General features: G+C 32.2%; 1 protein-coding gene across 1 annotated transcript in view; it reads left to right on the top strand.

The window, feature by feature from the left end:
• Window positions 1–23,608, top strand: part of LOC143055875 (DDB1- and CUL4-associated factor 17-like) — a 33,558-nt gene extending 9,950 nt beyond the window's left edge. The window contains exons 6-15 of the mRNA XM_076228921.1: window positions 3,396–3,468; window positions 5,639–5,716; window positions 6,098–6,205; window positions 10,513–10,612; window positions 11,049–11,185; window positions 13,333–13,448; window positions 14,479–14,572; window positions 17,283–17,363; window positions 20,863–21,018; window positions 23,413–23,608. Of these exons, the coding sequence (XP_076085036.1) occupies window positions 3,396–3,468; window positions 5,639–5,716; window positions 6,098–6,205; window positions 10,513–10,612; window positions 11,049–11,185; window positions 13,333–13,448; window positions 14,479–14,572; window positions 17,283–17,363; window positions 20,863–21,018; window positions 23,413–23,592 (1,123 nt within the window). The 3' untranslated portion in view covers window positions 23,593–23,608. The remainder of the gene's footprint in view (window positions 1–3,395; window positions 3,469–5,638; window positions 5,717–6,097; window positions 6,206–10,512; window positions 10,613–11,048; window positions 11,186–13,332; window positions 13,449–14,478; window positions 14,573–17,282; window positions 17,364–20,862; window positions 21,019–23,412) is intronic.
• Window positions 23,609–23,851: the final 243 nt, after the last annotated feature.

Raw genomic sequence — 23,851 nt, 5'->3', positions numbered from 1 at the left:
GAAATATTGTCTTAAAATTCGTCAGATGCCAGGATTTTGAATCTAGATTTCAAAATTTTTTCGGGGGGGCAAGCCCCCCCGGACCCCCCCTATTATCCAGTGACCGCCTACTTATTCATTTTGGCCTGTTAGGCCAAAATGAATGGAAAACCCTGAATACTTGTCATTGTTATTATCTAGCTTGTTACTATGTTATGTATAACTAATTGAACACTTTTTTAATACTTTTTATTCTGGATTACAAAAAAAATTACCAGAAAAACCTTAAATGATCGTCGATTTATCCAAAAGTTTTAAAGTTACACATAGGAAGTAGTGCTTATTAAAAATCCTTGTGTAGTTCATTATGACTTATGCTTTTAGCTAAGATGTCAAAGAACAATCGTATGAAATATTTAATCGCCGAAAATCTCTTAAGACAAGCAGTTTAGATTTCCCAAATGACAAAAGTCGTAGGAATATTGTTTGTCATCAATACGTAGTACAACTACGTCAGTAGTCTATTATATAATTCAACTGTTCATGCTGTTGGCGGCAATTTCAAATTAGAAAAAGAATTTTTCGTAGCTTTTCAATTAGGAGGCAGGTGTGCAAAATAGCGGTGGTCCGAGGTCCGCGACTTTCCACTTTTGCAAGCGGAATTTCGACTAGGATAGTTGGTTTCTAGCTACGCCCGACGTAGTCGCCTTACATTTGAAAGAAAATAAGAAATTACTTTGCAAACCTTTTCACCATGTTCACCAAAGTCTCCAATTAAACGAGCTAAAAACTTATTTTTATCATTATTATTCATGACGGCGATGTTCATTTTGTTCAACCGCTAGCTTTATACAGAAAATCGCCGACAAATATTGTATAAATTCGAGTAAAATCGTATCTGATTGACAAAAACAACATTGTAAACACATAACAATGGCGGCCATGAAGACAAAATTTTACAAAATCGGATCCGATTCCGGAAGCGGATAAGGGTAATTCCGGATTTGACGATCATTTACAAAATAAATCCAAGCAGGTGAAAAAATACATCTATGCATGGTAAATGAATATAAACACTAGTATTGTAAACCTAAAGATATATGTAAAAGAAAGAAAAAGCAGAAAAATATTTTATTCAGAAACTAAAAATTACTTTTTGATAAATTTTAATTTAAAATTAAAATCCAATACAACGTGACAGCTGGGAACAGTATATCTAACAATATACATGTTCATGGTCACAGTCTAAATTTTCTTTATAAATGATAAATGTTGATAATGCATGTGAGATGCTTTTAAAGTGTAAACATATTACTGCAATTTCGAGGGGTTATTTGTTTTTTTTTCTCAATTTTGAAGGGTCAATTAAAGTAGCTGAAAGTTTCATTCTTTATTTTCACAAATAATGCAACTATATTATATATACCTTAATGTAAGTAAATCATATGATATATAGGTGGCATTCTGTGGGCCACTCTACCCCCTCCTGTTTGATAACTTGGAAACGGTTGAGCTCCCCACCCCTAAACCATATGAGGAGCAGATCCAGGATTTTAGGTTAGGAGGGGCGCAAACTTAAATTTTCGCCGAGCAGAGCAAGGCTAAAAAAAAATTGAGGTAAAATTATGGGAATTTTCTTTATTAAGCTGAGAACAACCCATGCTTTGCAAATTTAAGGGGGGTGCAAGCCCGCAACCCTCCCCCGTCTGAATCTGCCCCTGCATATATTCAAGTATAGGACAATATAATAAATAAAAAATGAAATATAGGGGAGTCCCTGGAGTTACCCCACCCCTCCTGTTTGAGAACTTGGAAACGGTCGAGATCCATACCCCTTAACCATATATATTCATGTTTGTGACAATATGAAAAATCAAATGAAATATAGGAAGAGTCGCTAGGGGTCACCCCACCCCTCCTGTTTTAGAATTTAAAAATGGTCGAGATCCCCATCCCTAAACCATATATATTAATGTATGGGACAATGTAACAAATCAGATGAAAGATAGGGGGAGTCCCTGAGGTCACTGTTCACCCTCCTGTTTGAGAACTTGGAAATGGTCAAGATCCTTACCCTTAAACCATATATACTCATGTATGGGACAATAAAACAAATCAAATGAAACATAAGGGAAGTCCCGTTGGTCATCCCAACCCTCCTGTTTGAGAACTTGGAAACGGTCGAGATCTCCACACCAAAACAATATATATTCATGTATGGATCAATATAACTAATTAAATGAAATATAGGGGGAGTCCCTTGGGTCACCCTACCCTTCCTGTTTGAGAACTTGGAAACCAATGAGATCCCCACCCCTAAACCATATATATTCATGTATGGGACAATATAACAAATAAAATGAAATGTAGGGGAAGTCCCAAGGGTCACCCTACCCCCAGTGGCGGATCCAGAAATTTTCATAAGTGGGGCCCACTGACTGACCTAAGAGGGGCCCTCTCCAGTCACGCTTCAGTGATTCCCTATATAAGCAACCAAATTTTTCCCAAAAAGGGGGGCCGGGCCCCCTGCCCCCTAAATCCTCTGCCTACCCCTACCTGTTTGAGAACTTGAAAACCGTTGAGATCCCCACCCCTAAATTATATATATTCATATGTATGGGACAAAATAACAAATCATTTACATTTACTATGGGCAAGTCAGTCAGACCTCATCTTTGATCCCTGTTGAAGTGAACATTTGTCTGATTCGTGTCTCATAACTTTTGTACTATAGAACACAAACTCAGTTTTCTTTCCAGGGAAACCAGTCCATTCATACTATTACATGTTCATACTATGTCAAATTGAACTTCTGGCAGTCAAATAAAACCAAGGTTAACTACCAAGTAGAACAACTGTAATCATTGGGAACTTGTACCACTGCAGACTCACCATAAAAAATATACATTGATATATGCATTGCTTTTGAAACCTTGATAACACATAAATTATTTGCCTTAATAAATAAATCATTAGATAAACATGAATGTACTATATATGAATGTTTAATGTTGAGGCAACATTGCCACAGTTTTCATAATTACGATTGCCTTGGTTTTTGGTTAACTGCCTTCAGCGCTTACAGCGCTTTGATTTGTCTTTAAATTTCTATATACACACACAATTCACATGCTATCCATCACTAGCTAAGGGGTTAAATTGAAGTTCACATGAATACGGATTTAATGAGGTCGAATTATTCACTTGCAAGTGAATAATACGTTATCAATGTTTCTTTGCTTATTTTGACAAAATTAACCGAAAATGACAGCTAAAAGCAAATTATTATTTCACTATTTCTCTTTCATTAATGATTGAATAAGAAATATTATATTTTTAATTTTTATATATCTCGTAGCCAGTGAACCTTTAAGGGAGATTCAGGTTAGTTAAATGACTTCTTTTAAAATTTTCAGAGATATTTCCTGGAATGAATCCCAGTCATCTATAGTAATCAGATCTACAAAGTCACATGGCAGTCATAGACAGGTAATTATTCCAGTCCTCTATAGTAATCAGATCTACAAAGTCACATGGCAGTCATAGACAGGTAATTATCCCAGTCATCTATAGTAATCAGATCTACAAAGTCACATGGCAGTCATAGACAGGTAATTATCCCAGTCATTTATAGTAATCAGATCTACAAAGTCACATGACAGTCATAGACAGGTAATTATCCCAGTCATCTATAGTAGTCAGATCTACAAAGTCACATGGAAGTCATAGACAGGTAATTATCCCAGTCATCTATAGTAATCAGATCTACAAAGTCACATGACAGTCATAGACAGGTAATTATCACAGTCCTCTATAGTAATCAGATCTACAAAGTCACATGGTAGTCTTAGACAGGTAATTAAACCAATTGGTATTGATGACACGGATTGAAATAATTCCAGAGACTAGAGATCATACATTTAAAACAATATGTTTAGGTATTTTCAATTGTCATTTTCTGTTTTTGAGGTCCTTTTATAAGTCCACAATACATGTATATGGTTGAATACTTGAGAATTAAGTTACAAGTCAGGAAAGAAGATCATGTTTACCAATTATTATTTATAAAAGAAAGAACATTGGTTATTAAAAGGATTGTCATTTAAAAATATTAAAAGAATCATTTGTAGGATGGGTGTTATATTGTTTGAATTAGGTTAAGTACTATGAGTCTTAAGCTATAAATTTGAATTTAATTATAAAAATAAGAAGATTGGTATGATTGCCAATTCAATGTGACAAGTCTATAACAGGGACCAAATGACATAGACGTTAACAACTTTTATGTCACAGCACAACCTTCAACAATGAGCAAATCCCATTCTGCCTTGTTTCAGCTATTTTAATAATCTGGCAATTTGAAGAAAATTAAATTATGTTTTAATGGTTAGGTTCTAGTAATAATTTATTTAAAAGAGAATTATATAAATTTGATTGCTCTTTATTACATAGTTCTTTCCTATCCTGACTGTCAGATTATATTTGTGTTGAAGTTCTTCCATTCTGAAATCAAAACATCCATGTAGAGAGGTCTTAAATGTCTGTAAGTTGCTTAGATATTTCATTTCTGTTAATCATTTGGGCGTATTGCATTTCCGCTAATTTTTCAAAGTCCCAATACTACGTTTCCGCAAATTTAAAGTATACGTTTCCGCAATTTGTATTTATTACTTTTCCGCAAATTTACCTGGTAAATTATAAAGATGTGAATGTACATATATGATATATTTATTTTTTTAATAAAGAAAATGTTCTGATCTCAGTATAGCTAAAATTTACTAGATATAACTAGTTGACTCGAGTAAGGGTGAGTTAAACTTCATTGAGAGAACTTTGGTTTGGCTTACTTGCCAACTTAAACATGATTGAAGAAGGCTTTGTTGAATTAGTTGCCGATGCTCCATCTGACGATAAATGCATGAGGTCTGCCGACTATATGCTGGAATTTTATATAGATGGCAATTGAGATTTCCACCAACCATTTGGGCATCACCTCCTGACCCAGAGGAAAAGAGAACAACGAATGGTGTCGAGTCTTTTCGTGCCTACCTGAACGAGCAGTTTTACGCTAGCCATCCTACCATATTTGTCGTTGTCGATGTGTTATTGAAACTGAAGACAACATCTTACAGAAAGACGAGAACTCTAACTGTAAAAGCACCCTTTAGGAAATATGAAAAGGAGAAGATGGACTTCCTTCCTTAACAAAATACAAATTTTGTAAACGGTGAATGTGCTACTATGGACTTTGTACGACGTGTTGGCTACAAATATTATGACAGAACTGACTTATGAACTCATATCAAGATATTTTTGAACATACGTTAATGATGTATTTTACTTACAAGTAATGATGACCTTTAGCTTAATACATATTCACTTTTTTCTTATAGCTTTGCTTTCGAACAATAGGTATTCCTGAATTATTTGCGGAAAAGTAATAATTTATTTTTTCCGGAATAGTGACTTTTTTTCCGGAAAAGTAAGATATTTATTTGCGGAAACGTAAACTTTTTTTTCCGGAAACGTCATCTTTTTTTCGCGGAAAAGTAATGCCAATTTGCGGAAACGTAAAACGCCGAATCAATCAGGTTAAGCATCATGTTCCCTAATTATCATGAAGCATAAATTTAAGTGACACTAATACCTTGTTTTGCAGACAGACATAGTGAAAGTGTTGGCAGTATTTGATGTGAAGCCTCTCCAGTTTGTTGGAATGATGGAAATAAAGAAAAAGGTTTGAATTTTTATCAGAAATAAATTAAAAACAAATACTTTCAACAATTTTTTTAAATATTTTATTAGAATTAATATAACTTAAAGTTTAAATAATTAGTTATTAATTATGTTGACTATTTTTTTCACATTTTAATTTCAATATTTTTAGTCTGAGTGATATTAAAAATACATTTAATAGGAAAGCAGTACTTAAAATGTATTCTTATATTTTCTTGTGCATTAATATGTTTTGATGGTATCTTTGTTTATTTCTTCATGATAGTCTTGTCAGTATAGAATAGTACTGTTTTAAAACTTAAAAGTGAAGTACATGTATTATACTATACTAAGTGTGCTACATACTGGTTTGTTGATATTTATGAATATTCATAATATTCAGGAATTTGGTACTAATACAGTAGATGCAGGACTTTGCCAGGGAGTACTGATAACCATGCATCAACAGTCTGTTGTTAAAATGTACAGCTTCCAACACATTTTAGATAAAGTTTGTATTAGTAAAGCACTCAATTTGGTAGATAGTTGAGAATTTTCTTTTTATGCCCTGTACCAAATAGGAGGAATTAGTTTACCTATGTCCATCCATTCATCTGGTCATTTGTCTGTCTGTGACATATTTTTTGCACTTTACAACAAGTTATTGCATCTTAATTTTTAGGCGCCAGACTTCAATTGCTTGCCATTATTTGTGGCATATTTGCCGAAAAGTTCTACTTACTGTTTTGCAATATTTATATCTTTGAAATGTCATAGATATAAGAAGATGTGGTCACAGGGACTCGGTTAGCAGATTAAAATTTTGTAAATAAATGTTTTTAATTTATTTTTTATTATTTCCTGTCTATTTGCATTACTTTATTAACGTATTTAACGTTGCCATCACTATTTCTTTGTTTTCTGGAAAAGTGCAGTTTACTATCCATATCCGTATACTGAAAAATCCTAAAGGGATCTAAGTCGCCATCTTGAATTGCCTTCCCTACTTTAGATAAAAAATAATTAAAAATATTAATAAATTACTATATACCTTACAACAGCCCTCATTTTCTTCTAAAATTATTTTTCTATCACATGCATATTTTGATTTGTGGATTAACAGAACCCTTACGCAGATTCAGTTGCATTCGTTTCAGAATATTCAAATTTCCTGGCGAAAGCAACGTAACTGGCAAACATGTCGTTTTCAATATGTTAGACGAAATGGGAGATAACTCTTGTCATTCGGAAATTTCCGGGTTGATGCGTTTCAACAACGATAACTCCTTATAAACAGACGAGTGCTGTCCCCTAACTTGATACCTACGCCACACCAAGATATCCTTCATATAAATTAAATATCAAACATTAATGTCTTTGAACAGTCAGTGCATGTGTTGTTTCAATATCAGATTGTCCTCCTATCCTTCCGCCCATTGAAAATATCAAATGATTGTCCCCAAACTATCGGGTTTTATTTCCATAAAGGAATGTGACTTTCTGACATCGTCCTGATATTTTTCAAATCATGGATTTATGCAGTACAACACTTATATAATCAGTGGCGTATTTATGGTTTGATACTTAATACATGCATGTATGATAAATTAATAGACTTTTTCAAAGTATTAAATAATCCAAGTTGACCTACCAACTGGCCCTCCCCCTTTTTTTTAAATCCTGGTACTGTTTGTAAACCTTATAAATCCCATTGAACGTGTCAATATTTTAAGAAACTTCTTCATTTTATTGATGTGTCTACGAAAAAGTCAATGATTTATGGTACCCCGTTTGAAGAAAGGTTCTATTCGTTAACATGGTTAATTTTTGCGCTCGATATGTAATAATAAATCAGGGGACAGCACTCGTCTGTTTAGTTGAAACGCATCAACCCCGAAATTTCCGAATGACAAGAGTTATCTCCCATTTCATCTATCATATTGAAAACGACATGTTTGCCAGTTACGTTGCTTTCGCTGGGAAATTTGAATATTCTGACACGAATGCAACTGAATCTGCGTAAGGGTTCTGTTAATCCACAAATCAAAATATGCATGTGATAGAAAAATAATTTTGGAAGAAAATGAGGGCTGTTGTAAGGTATATAGTAATGTATTAATATTTTTAATTATTTTTTATCTAAAGTAGGGAAGGCAATTCAAGATGGCGACTTAGATCCCTTTAGGATTTTTCAGTATACGGATATGGATAGTAAACTGCACATTTCCAGAAAACAAAGAAATAGTGATGGCAACGTTAAATACGTTAATAAAGTAATGCAAATAGACAGGAAATAATAAAAAATAAATTAAAAACATTGATTTACAAAATTTTAATCTGCTAACCGAGTCCCTGTGGATGTGGTATGAGTACCAATGAGATGACTTTCCATCCAAGTCACAAATTGTAAACAGTAAACCATTATAAGTCAAAGTATGTCCTTTGCTCACCTGGAAAACAGCAAGCTATATTTACATATATAAGCAACTTTAGATTCAAAATTTTAATTAAAAGGTTTTTGTATCAGCACTATGAAATACAGTGGAGAAACCAAATGCACAATTGTGCTGATGGAAAGCTTTGTAGCTATAGCACTTTTAAGACTCATTTTGGTCTTGAAAGATATCTTACTATATTACAATCGCCTGAGCAGAGGAGAAATTTCACTCGATTGCCTATTTTTTCTCACAGACTAAAAATTGAACAAGGTCGCTATCAGGGTACTCTCCGACAAGACAGGATATGTCTCAGGTGCACCTCAAATGAAGTTGATGATGAAAAACATTTTTTATTCTCGTGCACATCATCTCAAGATAAGAGAAATTGTTTAAATTCCACTATTAACTCACTATGCCCAAACTTTAAGCATTTGATTCCTAGCCAAAAACTGATATGGCTTCTTTATGTAGAGAATCTTGATATCTTAATATCTGTGTGTGAGTTAGTTGATGAAGACAAAATATAACTTGAAAGATAAATATTTAAATCAGGCTTTCTGCACTAGGCACGAGGTTGGCATGGTGGGGTATAGGACACATCATATAAGTTCTATTACCTTTCTGTTTGTGATATTTTTTATCAAACTGCTAATATTTTATCCTTTTCATAATATGTGCACTTTGGTATGTCAATTAGCATTGTCCCTTGGTGCCTCTTGCAGTTGTGTCACTTTAAAAAGTACTGACTCCTCTGCATCAGGCACGAGGATGACATACCAGTTATGTGCAACTTCTTACAATATTTTACCATATCATTAGTGTCCTGATACACAGTTTAATATGCACCCACCATGCCATATAGCACCGTCCCTTGGTGCCTCCTGCAGTTCAGCTAGATATATTCAGCCTACTCACAGTATTCTTTTTTGTTACTTTCTAGAGGTGTGCCTGAGACAAAGATTTTATGTATACTCCTATACATGCTATATATATATTAATATATATATAAAATAATAGATGAAGACTGTTGTCTCTTATTTGTGTTTGTAACTATGTATACTGTATTGTTTATTATATTTGTAAAATAATAATATTATAATGATATTATATCATGCTCCTTGTGAGCCCATTTTATGGAAATAAAGCATCTTCTTCTTCTTCTTCTTCTTCTTCTTCTTCTTCTTCTTCTTCTTCTTCTTCTTCTTCTTCTTCTTCTTCTTCTTCTTCTTCTTCTTCTTCTTCTTCTTCTTCTTCTTCTTCTTCTTCTTCTTCTTCTTCTTCTTCTTCTTCTTCTTCTTCTTCTTCTTCTTCTTCTTCTTCTTCTTCTTCTTCTTCTTCTTCTTCTTCTTCTTCTTCTTCTTCTTCTTCTTCTTCTTCTTCTTCTTCTTCTTCTTCTTCTATATAAAATTTTACATCTTTTTCTCATCATCTGCAACTTGTATGATATATGACACCAAATTTAATCTGGTTATGTTATACTTTGTGATACATTTTTAGTTCCTTTAATGTTCTACTTTCAGTTTGTTATAGAGCAGGTGTATTAAAAGTAACCCATTAAACATCATAATTTTTTTAAATTTTTTTGTAACAATTTCATAACTGTCTGATGTCACTAAATTTAAACCTTTATCTACATAAAAAAGAAAGTTATCAGTTTTTTCAAAAACTTCATATAATTATAAAACATAAGATTTCTGCAATCAATTTTAAAAAGTCTATAGATAGTGATGAATTTTTAAGTTTTTGATGCGAGAAATTTTTATTTTATTGAAATAAATAAAGGAGATACATGTCATTATAAAATAACTAATAAGAATTCAAATAGAGAAAAATATTCAACAAGTGACCGAACAACACATCAATTCACAAATGCGCATAGCGCATGAGTTAATTATCAGTGTTGTTCGGTCACTCGTTGAATATTTTTTGATTTTTGAATTCTTTAATTAGTTATTCTTTTGATTACATTGGCAACTGGCTTTTTTTTTTATGAAATTAAAGTAGAAAATATAAGGAACTATATCTTTTTCTATGCATTCACAATTTGTTTTGATTCGACATTATAGACGTCTTGACAACACCTATTGTTGTATGATGTCAGAGGAGTGAAATAACCATGTTTATTTTACATGTGAAATAACCATGTTTATTTCACATGTGAAATTATCGATTTTTATTTCACTGGGAAATCAATGAAATTCATTGCAACCAATGTAATAACTTTGTTTATCTTTCAAATAGAAAAAAAAGAAAAATGAAATAACCAGACCTTGACTATTCATTTACAATTTACCAACTGATTAAAAAATTTATTATAACAAACACATAATTTTTATGAAATTTACATATCATTAAAAAATACTTTTTGATTCACTTACAGTACAGAACTAGTACACATAAGTTGGATGATGTCATAGATGATGAAGGTCACAGATTAGGACATAGACCTATAGGGTTAAAGTTCAACATTCAAATAAAAGGTTTGCTATGAATAACTTTAACTAGCCAAGAAAGAAAGGAACATTTGAAGAATGGCTCATATTTACCCTAAACTATATTATAAAATTAAAGATAATCTTCAACATATGTGACCCGCAATGACATTTCCAGGCTTATGAGAAAATGCTGTTAACCGAGAACGTTACATCATAGTCTGTTTACACACTACATGAATATGAAAAAATAAAGATAAAAGCAATCATAGGTAACTGTAGGACCTTCAACTATAAGAAAAACTAATACTGTATAGTCAAAATTGTTTTCAAATTGATTCTGGATAAAAAAAAACTGCAAGTAAAAAGCATTCTTTGAAAAAAATGAAGTTTGACTAAACAGCTAATTCTACTACATGTGATTGTTTAAATATGAAAATTTGAAGTTGATCTCTACCATTGATGGTTGTATTTTCCATTTCAGAATGTCCTCCAGTTCTGTTTACAGTTTCTTGTTATGATCAAATAGTAGAGTTTAGCTACAAACCATTCCATTACCTATACTCACCTGTTAAAACACCGGAGTACTTTGAAGTTCATTCCTTAGAAAATAAATCTTTGGTAAGACAACTTAATATACACTTTTATAACAATCCATTTCAAAGTGTGCATTTTGGTCTAGACGCCATCTTATGAACTAAGAGATGAACTATAAAGACTGCAGACTGTCACATTACCCAATATAAACATAAAGGAGTAGCGGCATTAAGGCCTGGATTTGGCCCCAAAAAATTAATGTTTGATATCTATTTCAAATTGGCACATAATGTTTAGAAATGCATAGGTTCAAGAAATATAAAAGAAAAACATAAAGATTTTTACCTGATGACGTCACAATTACATTATAATATGTACTATTTAAAAAAAAAAAAACGATGAAAAATACAGATTTTATGCAGTTTTCCATCTTTATTTCTTTTATGGAAACATCGTGCGCAGGCAAGAAACAACAAAATAATTTAACAGAAGCTTTATTATTACTATTGACATGATCCCAACAAATATAAAGTGTGTTTCTTTGGTGCGCACATACTTTTTCAATCTAAAATATACATAAAATGTGATGAAAAACAAGGAAAATCACGAAATTTTACAAAATTAGCAAAATAAATCATGATTTGTTGCCATGGAAACTTGTTCAATGTCAAATTTGTTTTGTTTCTCCGAGGACCTTGTACTGTAGTACGTCTTCCAGTTATTTAAGAATACACATGATAACTTTTAAATTTGCAGTAATTTTCGAGCCAAATAAGAGCCTTATTGCCCCTACTCCTTTAAATAGATAGCAACCTCATGCAATTGGATTCTTCAAGATCTGTTTGATTCTGTGTTATAGGTTGAAAAACATAAGTTAGTTATCGTTTTGCAAGTGAATTGTTTCTTTGCTCATTCTGACAAAATTGAACCAAATTGGCTGCTACAAGTTGTGAAGAATTTTCAGAACAAAATTTCAATACTGTAAATTCAGAAATTATTGCGAGGTTTTTATTATTGCGAATAATGCGACTGAGTTGTAAACGCAATAATTAAAACTCGCATTCTGTAATATTTCAACTGAATTAAGCATGACTTTTCTCAAAATCGTAAAAATTAAAATCGCATTCAAGTGTAAAATGACAAAATCGCAATAATAAATGCACGCAATAATTTCTGAATTTACAGTAATCTATTGTTTCAACTTGAACAAATTAAGTTCAACTTTAGATTTTAAAATTTCCTACTTGGTAATAAAAGACTTGGCTTATTTTTGAACATTCTTCTCTATCTGATAGTACTGTCAAATTTTGGTGATTTGTTGATTTTCTCATTTTCAACATCATACAGTAATACAAAACTTGTTAATTTCTGTATTCTTAGAAATTATTTCCTGATTAAAGGACTTGAAATTTAAGTATCATCTAACATAATTATATAATTCTTTATTGTTTATAGTCGCTGTCAGCTGAAATTCGTAGCGGTTATCGGTAAAAATAATCTAAACTATCAATCACATTCACTTATGATATAGTTTTTCACATTCCATTCATAAATCGCCAAAAGAAAAACCACTACTGACCTACCTTTCAAGTAATTGCAATGTGATGATCCTGACCTTTGAATTTTCAGATGATTTTTTTTTTCTTTCTAAGAATCATAACTTAATACATACATTATGTTTCATTATGATACAATATTTTGATTTGTTAACAGCAATATCCTGTCTTTCTGAAATTAACATTCATTACACAATGAACCTAACATTGATTAGGACGTCCCACAATAAAAACCACAGGTAAATTAACGAAAAATGTGAAAGAAATTGAATGAATGAATGAATGAATATTTTATTTGTGAAAGCATAAATAATATACTATGGCAATACATAAACAAGTACATTGTATATACAATGTGACAAAACAACAAATAGCAGAGAACAATACATAATATAATAAAGGTACAATTAATTCACAATACATGATCTAATTTTCCAAGCATATTTCAGATAGTAACACAGTTTAATTGTGTTTTCATGATCCTAGCTAAAAAATGTAATTAAAAGTATTGAATGCTTCTTTTTGTAATTCCATAGGATTGTAAAAGCGTTGAACATGGGCACATTTTTAGAATTAAGAGCTTCTGTGCTTCATACAAAATGTAATTCAAAATGATTTTACAAAAAGAAGCATTCAATTCTTAAAAGACTAGCTACTTGTATTGTTTATTTGCAGATAGAAAATGGAAGATTACCGACAGGGATTTTAGACTATGCAAATGATCGTTATCGAGCCTCATTCTGGGACGATGATTCAGGAAGAGTTTTACACATAGCTACCTCAGTTGTCAGGTAATGTCAGGATATATTTTACACATAGCTACCTCAGTTGTCAGGTAATGTCAGGATAGATTTTACACATAGCTACCTCAGTTGTCAGGTAATGTCAGGATAGATTTTACACATAGCTACCTCAGTTGTCAGGTAATGTCAGGATAGATTTTACACATAGCTACCTCAGTTGTCAGGTAATGTCAGGATAGATTTTACACATAGCTACCTCAGTTGTCAGGTAATGTCAGGATAGATTTTACACATAGCTACCTCAGTTGTCAGGTAATGTCAGGATAGATTTTACACATAGCTACCTCAGTTGTCAGGTAATGTCAGGATAGATTTTTCAAATAGCTACCTCAGTTGTCAGGTAATGTCAGGATAGATTTTACACATAGCTACCTCAGTTGTCAGGTAATGTCAGGATAGATTTTACATATAGCTACCTCAGTTGTCAGGTAATGTCAGGATAGATTTTACACATAGCTACCTCAGTTGTCAGGTAATGTCAGGATAGATTTTACACATAGCTACCTCAGTTGTCAGGTAATGTCAGGATAGATTTTATCCATCACTTCATTATAATCTGAATATGCTTAAATATTTGCCACTGGACATTCACCAAACAGCAATCACTGTAAGATAACATTTTGCCTTTTTCCAATTTCCTCATGGATTTTGCCACTTCAAAACTTAGGGCCTTAATGGCCAAGTAGTTTTTAAGAAATTTTAAGTGATCACTAGAGGCCAAGAATGAGTCAGAACCTCACTTGTGACTCCAATCTCAATTAACAAGGGTTGATATTTTCCGTTGGCAAGTTATTCCGTTCTCTGAGAGTTATTTGACTTCTACTAATAAAAACCATAAACCCTTATGTATATATTTCTGTCAACACATCCCTATCTCATCTTTGCTTTTTTTCTAATTGTACAATAAATGGAGAGCGAAAAATTGAAAAAGATGTCATTCTTGTTTCTTTCTATATTCCATAACTTTTACAATAACTTCCTATAATCTCTGTATTGTTTTTACATGTTTCTTTTGTAGTTTTTATAACCTCACTACCGTGCCATCACAGGAAAATGGAAAAAGAATACTCAAGAAAAGTTTTGAAATGAACTTGTCGAAAGAAAAATCAAAGGTAAAGAGTCATAAAGTCTGTCATAATAATCAATTTTTATGCCCCACCTACGATAGTAGAGGGGCATTATGTTTTCTGGTCTGTGCCTCCGTTCGTCCGTCCATACGTCCGTCCATCCGTCTGTGCCTCCGTTTGTCCGTCCGCTTCAGGTTAAAGTTTTTGGTCAAGGTAGTTTTTGAAGAAGTTGAAGTCCAATCAACTTGAAACTTAGTACACTTGTTCCCCATGATATGATCTTTCTAATTTTAATGCCAAATTATAGTTTTGTCCCCAATTTCATGGTCCACTGAACATAGAAAATGATAGTGCGAAGTTCAGGTTAAAGTTTTTGGTCAAGCTTAGTACACATGTTCCCTATGATATGATCTTTCTAATTTTAATTCCAAATTAAAGTTTTGACCCCAATTTCACGGTCCACTGAACATAGAAAATGATAGTGCGAGTGGGGCATTCGTGTACTATGGACACATTGTTGTTTTTTTATTTATCAGTAATCTATCTCGTTCGTTTACAGGACTCAAAGTACTCAAAATTTAGGAATTTGTGTATGCATTTATAAATGCGTTATTTGAAGAATGTAAAAATATGAGAGATTAATTATTGTGGTTTCAGTATATGCTGCATACAAATACTGCTTTTTAAAAAGTAAATGCTAGTTTCTGTTTTTGCAATACCTATTCAGTCACAATTATGCAATATTGACAACATTGCAAACATTTCTGAATTAACAGTATATCAAATCCTCATCAATATTAGGTGTGAAGTACGCTTCAATTAGAATACTTTTGCTTAATCTTGTCATTTGTCAGATATACTGTGGTACAGGGGAACCACGAATTTAAATGTTCAACAAATGACAAATTTTCAAAAGAAAGAATGCTGGCTTTGCCAAAACCACAAAATTAAATATCCACTATTATACAAGTTTTCTTAAATCCACGAAAATTGGTACCAATGAAAATAAATGAATCTGCAGTATATGTTAACTTTTAAAACCTTTAAAACATTTTCATTTTGAATTCAATAACTAATATGACTTTGTATAGGATTTATTATATTATTCTGCCTAACAATGGATGATTTACTTTTTTATGGGTTGAAGAAAACTTGCATATTTTTGTGAATACATGTATTTGATTTCGTGGTTTTGCATATATTTCTGCATATATTCCTATAGAAAATGGGGTTCCCCTTTTACCCACGAAATTCACAAAATTAGTATCTAACAAAATAATTATGTAACCACAGTATGCCACTGTTTAGAATATTACTTAATGTGTGCCATGCACATGGGTCTATTTGACATTTTTTAATGACCTGCCTATTATAGTAGAGGTTGATTTTTTTTCTGGTCTGTCTTTCTGTCCGTATTTTCCTCTTACCCAGATCAAGATAAAGTTTTGGTTAATGTTAGATAAAGGTTTGATTAAGGTGGTACCAAACACCTTCACTAAAATTAATTTGGCTCAGTTAACTTTCATAAAATTTTGAAAAAAATATTTACTTTGACCTTTTGTCTAATATATAAAAATTTCAAAAATTTTGAACCAAACGTTATCAGAAAAATTACACTGTTTATATAGCAGTTTGACAAACACTTATTGTGATCATTGAGAAGCTTAATATTTCCTAACAACACATTGCAATTAAAACGTTTGGCTGATTTTACAGAGTTATCTCCCTGTAGTGTTAGGTACCACCTTAAAGATAATTTACAGTCACATCAAATTGAAACTTGGTACACTTGTTCCAAATGAAGAGAATTTTTCAAATTATATGCCAAATAAGGGTTTTTGACTCTGATCTTACAGTTCACTGAACAGGTATATGTGATATTGAAAGTGGGGCATGGTGTTTTCATGGACAAAAATCCTTCTTGCAGAGTTGGCATAAGTGCATATTATATCAGTATTATATTAAAGAATAAACTGTTTCTAGATTAATTGATGATTATAATGGACAGCATACACCTTATCGCTAATCCCGGCTGACCGGGCCGCTTGAACTTTTGATGCATACTACAACAATCACTTTTCCATTGTGGCGTCAGATATTTTGTTTCCTGACGTCACCATTTTACGGGAACCTGTGTGATATCCATTAATGATGGACAAATAGCAATAAGGTGTATTGGTATATACAATTATATATTTGATTTATTATTTTAAGTGGGATTTCAATTTTCGTTCATGTAGTGGGTATTACTTGATTTATTTCACTTGACTGGGCAGGGTTTAACCGGTTTGCTTATTAAAGACCAGTCCATCTATAGACAGGAGTATTGGGATAAACTCATCAATGAAGTGTCCAGTTATTTGTCCCATATTATACACTCAGTTCTTTTGTATATCTGTTTGGTGACACTGATAGGTGATTAGAAATCAATAATAATTATAACAGCAAACATCCTTATCACACACATCTTCAAATAGACTGTCCTTATGCAAATTGAAACATAAACTCCACCCGATCAGTTGAAATAACATTGGTAATAATGGGAAGCCACATCTTAATGTTCAACAAAGCACAAATTATCCTTATTTTCCTATTCAGACTTTGGCAAAACCAAAAAAATTAAAAATATTGATGAAAATCCAATCCTTGCTAAATCCACAAAAAAATGGAACCCACAAAAAATGAATGAGTTCACAGTATAAGAAAATAGATTTGTTGTTTTAAGTTGCAAATGAATATTTGTATTTACTTACAGGAAGAATTTCCCTTTACATCATCAGGGAGGAAAGTTAATAAGCCAAAGCGTCAAGATAGTGTAAATACAGTTGAAAATATGGTAATTCTTTTTTGATATTTTTAGATTTGAAAAATAACAGAGCAAGGTTCTGAGTTTTAAATGATAGTTAGAAAATAAACTACTGTTTATTATACAAATTACTTAATATATATATGGACTCAGTTACAAGGTAAGCTTTTGGTTTGGGTCCAGTATTATTATAGGACCGCAAAATGTTTTTGTGTTCGTATAATGGTATGATGTCATCGTCTGCGTCGTCGTCCAAAGACACATTTGGTGTCTGGACAATAACTTTAGTTTAAGTGAATGGATCTCTATGAAATTTTATAAAAAAAGGTTCAATACCTCAAAAGGAAGGTTGGGATTAATTTTGGGGGTGATGGTCCCTACCATTTTGGAATTAGGGGCAGAAAAGGGGTCCAAAACAAGCATTTTTCTACTTTTAGCATATCAATTTGTGTAAAAGCATTTCAATTGCTCTGAAATTGTACCATCAATGTTTCATATCACAGATTGAAGGTTTGGATTGATTTTTGGGGTTAAGGTCCCGAATGTGTAGGAATTTGGGGCCAAAAAAGGGGCCAAAATAAGCATTTTTTTAGTTTTCAGTCAATAACTTGTGTTTAAATGTATAAATCTCTGTGAAATTATACCACAAGTTTCCATACTACAAAGGAATGGTTATGGGGTTAGGGGGGTGGGGGTGGAGGGGCTGGGGTTATGGTTCAAATCATCAAGCAACTAGGGACAAAAAAGGGGGGAAACAAGGGTTTTTCTGGTTACAGGACAATTTAGAAAATTTAAAAGCAGTGAAGGGGAGGTAATCCAATTATAATTTAAAGAACTGTTTTATATGTATATGTTTGATTACTAGATTACCTCCCTTACAGTGCTTGAAAATTAAGTATTAAGAAATGATGATTGTCTTAAGATGTGTAGCTGTAAATTTATTTTTAGAAGGTACTGTTTATTAATATTGATTTTAACCATGACTGTATGTCATTTTATATTTTAATATTGTATGATGTATTTAAATGAGTAGTTATTGGTGCCAACTCCATTATAAATTAGAGATTATTTTTTAATAAGGAAACGGGGGAGGTGAAAAAAATGTGGGAGGGAAATGTTGGGTAGGAATGTAAAATTTTTCTCATTTCAGATTTCAGGAATTAAAAAGAATTTTTCTACAAATATTTTATTTGAGGGGATTAATATTCAACAACATAGTGTATTGCTCAATAGCAAAAAAAAAAAAATAATTTTGAAGTTCATTAGCCCACATTTCTGTGTCAGAAACCTAATATGTGTCAACTTCTTAATCACAATCCAAATTCAGAGCTGTATCAAGCTTGAATGTTGTGTCCATACTTGCCCCTACAGTTCAGGGTTCGACCACTGTGGTCGTATAAAGCTGCACCCTGCTGAGCATCTGGTTTTATTGGTTGTAATGTTTCAATGGATTTTTGAAGGAAAAATATCTGTTATTACCATAGTTAGGTGATGTAAGTCAGTATGGGGCCAGGTGGGCAGCTGCTAAATAGTGTCTGTTCAATAACTTGAAAACACTTGGAGTGTTTGTTCAATAACTTGAAAACACTTGAGGAAATGTTTTCAAATTTATATATGTTGTGTCTTGTGAATAAGTGACGGTCAATTTTGATTTTTTCCATTTTGGTTATCTTTTTTGAGTTGTAGATGTTTAAGGGCATACAATACAGTTACAGGGGAGGTAATGACATTGCTAACGTAAATTGTTATTTTCGCGACGTCAAACTATGACTTATCGGGAAAAGATTCAGTTTTCGACTGATTTTTATCATTTAAACTGATTTATCTTGAAAACGAGTTCATGGACCCCTCTTTTTTAAAATGCCATATGGTTTGATTATGTGAGAAGATTATGTGTGCCAATTTTCATGAAAACATAAATAGTGCATTTTTTTTAAATTTGATAAATATACAGCAAAAAATGATGTTTTTTTTCTACATTCATGAACATTTGATAAATATGAGTTATTTCTGAATAAAAAATGTATAAATTTTTAGAATACTTATAAAATACAGAAATTACAAATTATTTAACAAAAAACAATTTGTGTTAATCTTTTAAAACAAAAAAGTTATGGCTTTCTTTTGAAAGAGAAAATACGGCCACAAATCCGAATTTTGAGCAAATATACAAAATTTCGACCTCTTTTTACTCAAAAAGTAGCACATGAAGGTATATTTTTTATTACATATTTGATTTAATCAGGTAAAAAATAGTCTGTATGGAAATTTTTATCAAAATGTAAATACGGGATCAAAACTGTATCCTATGCCCCTTAGTTGCAAACTGGGTAATAACTTTGAGTGCTGTCAGAGCAACAACTTTGAATATTTTCAAATATTTCAAATTTACATATGTTGTTTCCTGTGACTAAATCAAAGTCAAGTTTGATTTTCATAATTTCTCCTCATATTGATTTTTAGTTGTAGATCTTTAAGTTATTCTTTGCATTTCTGAATGATACAAAAATAATGTATCAATACCATATACAGAAATAATGCTATCAACAGACTTAAAAAAAACAATTACACTATCTTATTCCAAATATAATGTTGTAAATTCAGGATTTTTTAATTTTTGTTAAAATTGACACAGGATAGGTTCACAAAATTTTGAAATATGAATTTTAGAGTTATTTGCATGGAGGAGTTTCTGAAATTGTATCAATAATCCCATTTCGGTCCATTGTTCAATAAATCATAATACTAAATGGATGCAACAATTTCTGAATTTACAGGAAATGGCCAAAATATGTCTACCTTGAAAAATATTGTTTTACTAATTTTAAAATCCTTTAGCAAAGGTTATTAAAAAATGTTTAATGTTGACTAAAAAGTGTTGTTTCCAATTGTATTTTACCAGCAAGAATTGATAACTAACTTAAATTACTTCAAATGTTTCATGAAAACTCTATTCATTGACAATGACTGTACATAAAAGATAATTATACAAGGAAGTGATAAATTTAAATTCTGTCAGCAATTCTTGTTAGATTTAATTTTATGATGTGCAAAACTTTCCCTAGTTTAGATCATTCAGCTATTTCGATAGTAAACAAATGTTTTTGGGAGACTTTTTGAATTTAAAGCATAGGGATGGATTTATATTGATATTAGTTTAAACATATTTATTTATAGTGGATTGGGAAACAAGTTTTGCAACTTATATTAATCCCTTTCCACTTTGCGGGTGCGAGTGCTGCCTTGTAGCGGCATTAGCCTACTCTTTTTCGAAATCTACAAGGGTGTCTTTAACGTGCAAGAGATATGGCTCTCTCTTAACACGGGTCAGCCCTTCCGACGGACTATCATCGTTTTCTCAAGACCATACTCGCAGATATTGATGCAAGAGGGTCTAGCTTCTATGTTGGTAAGGACATGGTTGGTAAGCTAGCCATCAGTTATGACAAACAGGAGCCCTTGTTGCTAATTCATAGGAAAGAGTAAAGAAAAGTTTAACACTATTTTATTTTTTTTATTTCTTTTGCAGACAATATACAATGTTGATTATGAGGATGAGCTTGACATGATATGTGTGACAGCAGTATACAATTGCTCCGATGAACCAAGAGGAGTCGTTTGTTTCTATGACAACAAAAATGGAACTCTTCTTAAAGAAATAGATATTGAAGAGCCATCCTCTGAGGTAAGATTATTACAACCCCCTTTCAATGAAGGGAGATATTTTGTTTGTACAAAAAAGAAGATGTGGGATGATTGTCAATGAGACAACTCTTCACAAGAGACCAAATGACACAGAAATTAACAGCTATAGGTCATTGTAAGCCCTTCAACAAAGAGCAAAGCACATACTTCATAGTCAGCTATTAAGGGACCTGAAATGACAATTGTAAAACAAACAGCCTAATTTATGTTAGAAAAAATATGAACAAAAACAAATATGTAACACAGCAACAAACAACAACCACTGAATTACAGGTTCCTGACTTGGGACAGACACATACATAGGGAATGTGGCTGGGTTAAACATGTTAACTGGATCTCAACCCTCCCCTAACCTGGGACAGTGGTGTAACTACAACATATCAACGAACTTTAAAAATCTATTGAAAAATGTTTAACTAATCACATGGATACAAATAGAAATGAATATAACAAAAACACAAGGGTGGACATGGACGGCTAATTGTTCATCCCAACCACGAAAACACCGAAGTACAAATATGAGAGAACTCCCAGTTACTGACAGCTAGTTCAAGGCCAATAACAACTACTAAAAAATCATGCATCTAAGACTAAACTTAATTTTATTCTTATCATGTTCTACAAGTACTCTGTTCAATTTGGATTAAAGCCAAACTGATAGCAATAATAATCAAGTAGAATTATATTATTTTGATGATTTTTTCCTTTTGAAATATTTTTAATAGGTACTTATATGTTATATAAGTTAGGTTTATACATAGTTTGATTTTAATTACTCAGTAGTCATTATTTTAGGATTTTCCCAGGATGTGTATTTTCTTTGCTGTTGAGATGAAACAGATTTATTATCATATGTCAATCAGTTAGATGTGAAGTTTATCACATGTTCTTAGCAGGAGGTCTAATTACATCAGTTCCAATACAAATATACATGTCTTGTTAATTAGTGACCACTTGTGGCATTTGGCTTCCTTTGTCCTTTGTTTCTTGATACATTAATCTGGATGCAGTTTTAACTCCTCCCACTTAGGAGTATCCCATTAAGAAGTTGTGTATTAAAAACCTGTGTATGCTGCCTTGAGTATTCATTTATTTAAATGCAGATTAAGCAGTTATAAGAATAATATTGGCTCTAATAGTGTTTTAGCTAAAAACTTGCCTCCCACCGACCCCTCCTTTCGCCTTCAATATTGCCATGACAGGGGAATCAATCTCAGCACGGTTTATAGATTTCATTTATGAAATTTTATCACTGGTTGTTTCAAAAATTTCACTCATCCCCCAAGAATTTCTGGGGATAAACTGTCAAATTTCATACAAATTCATTCCAACACCAATTCAACATCAACACTACTAGGCTTCCTCATAGCCTCCTATAGGCTTCCTCATTGTCTCATTATAGGCTTCCTCATAGCCTCATAGGCATGATAGCCTCTAGGAATGATAGCCTCATAGGCTTCCTGATAGCCTCATGCATTTATTTTTGAACCATCGTTCCAATTGGATTGGTGTGATGTCAAGCCAGGGGTCTATACTTTGCTACTTTCAGTATGCACATAGCTAGGCTCTTGGTTTAGGCATGGAGCAAAAAATTATATTTTTTAGCTGAGTAGTTTCCCCAAGGGCCAAATTATAATTGTGATGTGTATATATAAAATAAAAGTTGTAATTAAATTATGATTTATGTTTGATTCAAACATGGATACCAATGGCATTGCTACACAGTATTTCCCAGGAGTTTATTTACAAGATAGGTTATAGCAGGAAAAATTAGGTCGATAATAATGTGAGCACTAAATCCTTAATTTTACATATCATGAGTTCAAATGGTGTGTTCTGAAAGAAATCAAGGGTAATTAAATTATTTAAATTACTATGAAATTACTATGAACTCATTATGTGTGACTTTGAGGATTTTGTTCACTGACACATTTATTAGCGGAATTAAAATATAGGGCAGAAAGTTGCATCAGGATGTTTTAATTGTCAGGTCAAAGAATTTGCAAAAGATATGAGGTTGGATGTTTGCTCAGGTGTTAACACACATTTCCCTATTACATAACAGATTACCAAAGAAAAGATACAGTATAAATAACAGACAATTAAAATAAGATTAGAACAGCATCACATCAAACAGAAATAGATTTACCCGAAAAATATTTACAAAGAATCAGAACACAATGCAAACATGGAACAAATGACAATTAAACATATTCAGGATCATTTCTGAGAATTTTGTATAAAGCTGGTAGAAATTTAATTTTGCTTACATGCACTTTGTCTCCCTAAGATTAGAAAAAAACAAATATTTTAATAACTATACACTGATAAACATTTATGCAGTTGACCTTATACATAGTTCTTATGTTTACAGATTAATGAACACAGGACTATGATTGATCTGGACACAATCATACAGATAAACAAACTGTGGTCTGGTACTTTCCATTGTAATGTGTATAGACTAACTAGTGAGGAATCAGACAAACAGGAAGTAAATAACAAACCAGGAAGGAAAATATCTAGAACATATCATAGAACAAGAAATAGATGAATGTACAAACTAGAAAGTGTTATAATTTTTATTGTCTTAGAATCTGTGATTGTGATCTGTCTTTTGTCTTGGTTGTGTCCTTTTTGCAAATTCTACTGGTCCATATCATAAAATTATGATTTTATACTCTGCTCCATTGGACTTAGACCGTTGGTTTTCCCGTTTGGATGGTTTAACACTTGTAATTTTGGGCCCTTTATAGCTTGTTGTTAGGTGTGAGCCAAGGCTCCGTGTTGAAGGCCGTACATTGACCTATAAT

This window comes from Mytilus galloprovincialis, chromosome 13 (genome assembly GCF_965363235.1).
Source record: "Mytilus galloprovincialis chromosome 13, xbMytGall1.hap1.1, whole genome shotgun sequence".
Classification (NCBI taxonomy): Eukaryota; Metazoa; Mollusca; class Bivalvia; order Mytilida; family Mytilidae; genus Mytilus; species Mytilus galloprovincialis.
This window is presented reverse-complemented; position numbering and strand designations above follow the sequence as displayed.